The 7,421-nt window shown below is 41.0% G+C and overlaps 1 protein-coding gene across 1 annotated transcript; it reads right to left on the bottom strand.

Moving 5' to 3' along the window:
* Positions 1-248: 248 nt before the first annotated feature.
* On the bottom strand, positions 249-1,484 carry LOC145397076 (uncharacterized). The gene is made up of 2 exons (XM_080270284.1): positions 909-1,484; positions 249-656 (listed from the first exon to the last, which is right to left on the bottom strand). The coding sequence occupies exons 1-2, from the start codon at positions 1,482-1,484 to the stop codon at positions 249-251; spliced, it is 984 nt and encodes a 327-aa protein (XP_080126410.1).
* Between the last annotated feature and the right edge of the window lie 5,937 nt (positions 1,485-7,421).

Below are 7,421 nucleotides of genomic sequence, written 5' to 3' on the forward strand. Positions count from 1 at the left end.
ATTTCTTGACTTTAAGCTTCAGATAATCAATGTGCTGTGACCAAGAGAGACGTGAGTCAAAGATCATGCCCAGAAACTTAACCTTCTTCTCAAAAGGGATGATGTCGTTGTTTAACTTTAAGTGTGAGACAACCTCCTGACGTGTGCTTCTAGTGAAGCGGACTGCAACAGTCTTGGAAGGTGAAAAGCAAAAACCATTATCATCAGCCCAACGACAAATAGTATATATGGACTTTTGCAGGTGATGACTAATCTCGACTGCTTCGTAGCCAGACACAAATTGCCAAATCATCAGCATACAGGGAGCCCAACATGGGGCGGGAAATCTGATTGAGAACACCAATGATAGCCACAGTGAAAAAGATGACACTAAGAATGCTGCCTTGGGGTACACCCTCCTCTTGCCTATAAGGGCTGGATACAACATTTCCGACACGAACCTTAATGTAGCGTTCCGACATGAAGGAGCGGATAAAACGAAACATATTGCCCTCTATGCCATATCGAGACAACTGAAGAAGAATACTAGTATGCCTGGTTGTGTCATACGCCTTCTCGAGGTCAAAGAACACCCCAATAGTCTGACAATGGTTGGCAAAGCTTTGCAGGATTTTATTTGGGAGGATCAAGAGGGGGTCTAATGTCGAACGGTCCTTCTGAAACCCAAACTAATAAGGACATAGCAGCTTTTCGGATTCTAAGTACCACACTAACCTTGCATAAAGTAGCTTTTCCATCATCTTACAAACACAGCTAGTCAATGCGATAGGCCTATAGGTGGTAGCCAAAAGGGGATTTTTGTTTGGCTTGCTGATGGGAATGATGAGGGAAACTCTCCAACTGGCAGGAAAAATGCCCGTTTCCCAAATATTGTTAATGATCTTTAGGAGGAACTTCGTAGCCATAACAGGCAAATTTGTGAGCATTGAATAGAGGATGTTGTCCTCACCTGGAGATGTAGAGGTAATCGATGACAGAACGTCTTCCAGTTCCTGGAGTGTGAACGGAGCATTACAGGCAGCACTGCAAGAAGATGGAGAAGGTAGAGGCATGTCAGGAATACCATTCCCTGATATTCGAGAGGACCTGGAGACATCGGCAAAATGCCTCCCTAAGGTCTCCGCAACCTCAGCAGGATCCGTGAGGAGGTTGCCACCTATTTTCAATGTCAGGTTGGGAGATGAGATAAATTTGCCTGAAAGCTTTCTAATTTTCCTCCATATAACCCTAGAGGGAGTCTTGGAATTAATGCCGTTGATGTAAGATATCCAGGAGTCCCGTTTGGCCTTTCGAAAGTGGTGACGCTGCTTTGCCATGGCACGTTGGTGAATTTGGCATGTTGTAGCTGAACCACTGGTCTTGTAATGCCGATAACATTTCCTCGTAATTTTCCTTAGTATGGCACAGGTCTTATTCCACCAGGGGACTGCAGGTCGACTCGCTTTACCTTTCAACATAGGGATGGCCACACGGGCACTGCCCATAATCGCAACAACAAAATAATCATAGGCTTCCAAGTTACTAGAGAAGGCCTCGAAAGGCCTAGCCAGAAGTATACCATTTTTATAATTCAACCAATCAGCCTCCCGCTCCCTCCATCTAGGAGAGGAATGAGCAGGGACATTTTTCACATACTTTAAATGGATTGGGTAATGATCACTTCCATTCAGAAAAGGAGTTACTGACCAATGAAAATCCATAAGGATGGAAGGAGAATACAAGCTCAAGTCAATAGCAGAGGAGGCTCCACTACAGACATTGTGGTAAGTCATAGAGCCATCATTGTAAAATGAGATATTATATGATTGGAGTATGTCATCTATAATCCTCCCACCAGTACCCAAAATTGTACCACCCCATAATGGATTATGGGTGTTAAAGTCCCCAAGAAGGAAAAAGGGGACAGGAAGCTGACGGATTAAGTCTTCAATGTCATGCTCACTGAAACCACCACCAGGTGGAAGATACAAGGAGCATACCATGAGCGAATATTCCAATACAACCGTAACAGCAACAGCTTGAAGAGTCATCTGCAATTGAACAGAAGAGTGCTGCAAGGACCTGTGAACAATTATTGCTGCACCCCCATGCACCCGATTTCCTGGCAGAGGGGGAGACCCGTGAAAGGCGAAATTCAATCCAGGATTGTATACCTCAGAGCCCAACATGGTCTCCTGGAGACAAACGATACCTGGATCAAAGTCATGCATCAGAACTTTTACTTGCTCAGACCTTGAGCGAAGACCCTTACAATTCCACTGCAAGATGTCAGGATGGAAAATTACCTGCTAACGTCAGAAGCCCCAACCTTTCCGTTATGAGGTTTGGAAGATGAAGGCACACATTTGGTATAAGCGTGCAATGGCAGACGACGGCTCCTCACGGACTTGTCAACATCGGATTTGGTGACTGGAAACTTAGAAGTTTCAGACGAAACAGACACGGGTTTTTGTCGCCTCAGGAGGGGATGGACAGCTGTATCGATGCTACAGGGGGGTCTGAGACAGAAGGTAAAGGAGAAACATCCATCGAACGGTCGTCATGGGAACAGTCCTTACCATGATTTGAGAACTTATTGGATAATGGGATATCACCAGTATCCGTAGGGGAAGAAGAGTTCCGTGATCTCTTAGAATGGGGAAGACAAGTGAAGTCATTGTCAGCCTTTACAATCGTTGAACGAGGGTGCACCTTCACAGAGGGAGCAACCGCACTCTGCTTTCTGATTGCCTTTGAAGGACGAGGTGACAACGACTTTGCTCGAGCATGCTTCCCCAAAGAGGGAGCAATAGCACTTCGCTTACTGACGGCCTTTGAAGTATGGGGGGACAACGAGATTGCTCGAGAGTGGTCCCGCACAGAGGGAGCAACTGGACTCTGCTTACAGCCTTTGAAGTGCAAGGCACCAATGACTGGGCAGAGGATGACTGAGAAAAGAAGGGGCCCTTACCAGAGACAACACCAGTACCATGAAGGGCTTGGGATGAATGCAAATCTGAAGAAGTTGAAAGACCAACAGAAGACATGTCATCAGAAGCTGGAAGAGGCTTAGCAGGTGACTGAGGGACATTCTGCTTAGTGCTGCTAATAGTAATGCGAGGAAGTTGAGGGGACTGTCCATCAGAACGATGGGATTGAAACCCTTGGGCGATACTTGAAAATTTGGAGGTAGGGTGTTTGTGGGCCATCAACAACCGATGCCGAGCACTTCCAAAGCTAATATGCTCATTATCTGCGAGCGCAATAATTTCCTGCTTGAACTGGTACCACAGGCTCTTTTTTTGAATTCAGAGAGTGAGCACAACCACAATGCTTGGAGAACTTAGAGTTAGAGAATAATTCAGGGTCATAACTGGCAGAACAAATAAAGCATAATTTCTTATTTTTCCAGGAGTCCTTCACATGACCATATTCGAAACAGTTATAGCATTGTGTTGGCCTACGGTGAAACTTCTTGACATGAAATCTCAGATGTCTGATTTTGATGTAGTCTGGCAGATGAGGTGATGAATATGTCAGACAAATAGCAGAATTTGCACCTTTCAGCTTCTTTACCTCAATAACATTTGCAGGACAATGACCCAGTATCTCCTCATCCTTAAAATCACAAAGATCACTGCTGTAAATGACTCCTTTAGCAGTGTTGAAGGTTTTATATGGGGAGACAGACTGAAGAACCGAGTCAGGAGATGAAGTAAATTTAGACAAAAGGGCGGCCTGTGTGTCATTCCCTGCTTTGACTAACAAATTTCTCCCATACCTCTTCAAATTTCCCTCAGAGATATTCCCTATTTTTCTCTTGAGGCATTCCAATCCCTCCTGTCCCCCAACGCCCCTTATTTCCATTCTGGTGTGGTAATTATCAAAGTAATAGCTGCTTTGATAACTAGCCATTCAGACTTACAGAAGAAACTTTCCCTATCATAGAACACACCTACCATGATTGAAGCCCATCCCATCCACACTTGTTTACAAACCCCAACTTAGCCCTGAAAATAAATATTTAACAATTTTGTAAGTGTACTGTATGAATACAGTTCAGTATAGGCATCAACCTTAACAGCCTTCAAATGATATTATTCATTTTCACTTTCTCTGGTTGTATAGCCTGAAAGAACCTGAAAAATATGAAAGGTCACATAAGATGCCACATCACTGTGCTGACAGGGAGGACTTTCTTGTCATAGGCCTTTATAAGTATATCCTATTTACATGGATCCCGATCCACTTCGTGAACTTACAGTGACATGAGAACCTAAACTGCCTGGACTGATCTTGAACTGACATGCTTGGGTGTGATCGTGGATGAATGTAACTTGTCCACCATGAATATATCTAACCTGACCTTAATAAATTAGCAATTAGAAAGGAGCTTGCATGATCTGATTTGCGCCTAAATTGGCTTAACTGTACCTGAAATGGTCTAAACGAATCTGAACTGGCCTAAGTAAGCCTGGTTGAATGACAAAATCAAGAATGGTCCTTAAAGACACGTCAGACAGCAAACTTTGATCCCCTTTCCAAACTCTCTACTTAAAAGAGTTAACTGATACCCCCAGTCCTTCATGCAGGCAACAGATCAGCTTTCGAACTGTCATCCTGTATCTCTATTTTCTTCTGCCTATGATCTCCGTTCTCTTAAACACAATATGTCCAGAAATCTCAGGATAAATGAATCCAGAATTTGACTACTTTAGTTTTTTTTTGTTTTTTCATGTTCCAGTCAGCAATCAACAGACTTTACAGTCTTTGGTTCCTTCTCCTTTGCGTGTAAAATAATGGGTCTGATTGAACCTGTCTCAGTAAGTATACCTCAGTCATTAATCTGACCTGAAAATTCCATATTAAGCAATCTTAAATGGATGTGATGAGCGTAATTGGACTTGAAGTTGCATTAATAAAACTGGATGGATTTAACTGTCTTTCAATGAGCATTGCTAATCCTGATAGTTTTTGAATTGGTCTGTTTGAACAACTGTGGATGAGAAGGTAGTGAGTAAACAATAATCGTCGTAACAGTTAGGCACAACTGATCGTTAACTTAGGGGTCTCTGAAGCTGAATAAAATAATTTTCCAGTTGAATGAATGATATTTATAAAAGTGTTCTGGTAATGTATTAGTGGTGATTGCTTCTGATACCTTCATGAAAGAGGTCGTTCATAGTCCAGACAAACTTCCGCAGTGGCAAGGGTTAAATACAAGAAGTATTAACACAATAAATGATTAGTGGAGACTGTTGCATATCTCTTCATAATAAACTCTCAGTAACATCGCAGACGTCCTGGTGTTTAGATAGTTAACGGAAATAGTTTTTAACATTTCCACAACTTGAGGTCAACATTAAGCTGAGGTAAATCATTTGACAGAAGAACTAAAAAAAAAATCATTGTTCTAAACAAGTTCATTTTAGTGACGTCTTCAGAAAAAATGTAAAAATTCCTTCGCAGAATATATGCAGTTTTATATTTCACCAAAGAGAATTCGTAACGTAGCTTCATTAGCGATTTATTTGTTTAATATTCCTTGACATAAACTTTTTTTTTTTCTAATTTTTCTAAATATCAGTTTTGGGCGTCTGAGTAAATACAAGATATTATTAACCCTTACAACCTAAGAATGTCATGATATTTCAGGTCTTACCTGCTGTTTATTTTTCCTTCAAAATAGGAGAGATGTTACAAACTGGAGACATAAGATAGAGTATTAGTTAACTCCTTCACTACCAGAGGGATATTGTAACCTCTAATATTGTCTCTTGGTAGCAAGACTATATTACAAAAATACACACATTACTAAGTGGTATTTTGTAATATAAAAAAAAAAATGATGAAAGAGTTATTAATAATTTGAAGCCAGCGATGATATCATGACATACGAATATGCATTATAACGAGTAATTATAAATTGGATCACAACCTCAGTTAAGTCGTCATTCGAGCCTGTGAAATTGTCAGAAGCGCAGTTTTGTGAGGATCGTTTGATTTGTTGGAAGGCATACATGGTTATGTGTGGCCGACTTTAACGACGCTCTGTTATTACTCGTACTTTTGTGTTTTCTTGTTGGTGTTTCTGAGGGAAAGTTAAGATGATAATATTCATTTCATTTACTTGAACATTCGTTTGAAATAGATTAAACCCTGCCCCCTCCCCCTGTCCACTGATCTCTGTAATACAAGGACAAAATTAGGTTTTAACAATGCTACTAGACTAACAGAGCACCTAAATAATACTGGACATTATTGAGTTCTCTGTATGACCCCTCATGTTAGACAAGTATCTTCTGTACTTAATATGCTACTCTTAGGACGATCTTTAACCCACCTTGTGCAGGCTATTTTTAGCCCTATACAGTATGTCACCCCAGTGCCGGCCATTTTTCGACCGTTTTTTCTTTGGCTAAAATGATAGATTTTGATGTGGAAACAACGAATTTCGCCGTTAAAATGCTGACCGAGGCTCGGAAATGGGTTTTACTCAGTCTGGTATGCTCGTACAAAGGTATAGTCGCTCTATCACGCTCAGTACTTCCATGAGAGAAAGCCGTTTTCTATGTAAGGTATACTCAGGGTTTATGCTAGGAAGGTATAGCAATGTTCAGTACGCTTTACTGATTACTTATTACTTCAGCATCTATCACAATTTGCGCGTCTTTCTCACTGTGAATGCATTATCTTACACTTACTTGAAGATAGGTACAACACGACTTCATTACGTACAGTCTTGGTACTTATAAGAAGGTATTTACAACTTAACTTCACTATACAGTCTTTCCACTTACAAGAAAATATTTACAACGTACACTTACATGAAAATAATTAAAAAATGCCATTACTATGTACAATACTGGGTGAGGCACACAGGCAGAGTGAGGCAGAGTGAGTGTGAGGGGGGGGGGGCGAGTGAGTGTATGGCCTTGACAGCCTGGGGGATGGTAGAGGAGCAATTACCTTACATGCCTGCAAATTTTTACCCACGAATCTTGAAAAATGCGGTCACAGTGAAGGTTTTTTTTTTTAGACTTTTTAAAAATGGCACTGGCACTGGCCGCGCAGTTAGGTCAGACATTTTAAAATGGCATTGGCATGCCTCGGGTTAATGACTCGATCACAAGTAGCAACACTTCCCACAATATAGCACAAAAAATAATTCTTGAGATCAAGAGGGCCTCACTTTGCTTTTAAAAAATACTAAAAAAAAAAAAAAGATGTTACGAAATATCTTTTCCTACGGGAGTTCGACGAAAAGTTGAATAAGATAGAAAAATTTGCTGTCATTGCTTTCACACATAAATTAATTCCTTAGTTTTTTCTTCTTTATACACGTCTCTATTCAACAACCTTAGTATATACTTCCATATATCTGTCTATCTATAACCAGACACCGTAATACCAGAAGGGGTGGCTACGGACAAAATCTTCCA

This window comes from Coenobita brevimanus, chromosome 40, assembly GCF_032717465.1.
Source record: "Coenobita brevimanus isolate Jiangsu-jjx chromosome 40, ASM3271746v2, whole genome shotgun sequence".
NCBI classification, from domain to species: Eukaryota; Metazoa; Arthropoda; class Malacostraca; order Decapoda; family Coenobitidae; genus Coenobita; species Coenobita brevimanus.

Excerpts from the sequence above, each read along its gene's own strand:
- LOC145397076 (XM_080270284.1), bottom strand. The coding sequence starts at position 1,484 with ATGGGCAGTGCCCGTGTGGCCATCCCTATGTTGAAAGGTAAAGCGAGT. Across the intron at positions 657-908 it reads CAATGCTCACAAATTTGCCT|AAGGACCGTTCGACATTAGA; the intron begins GTTATGGCTACG and ends TTTGGGTTTCAG.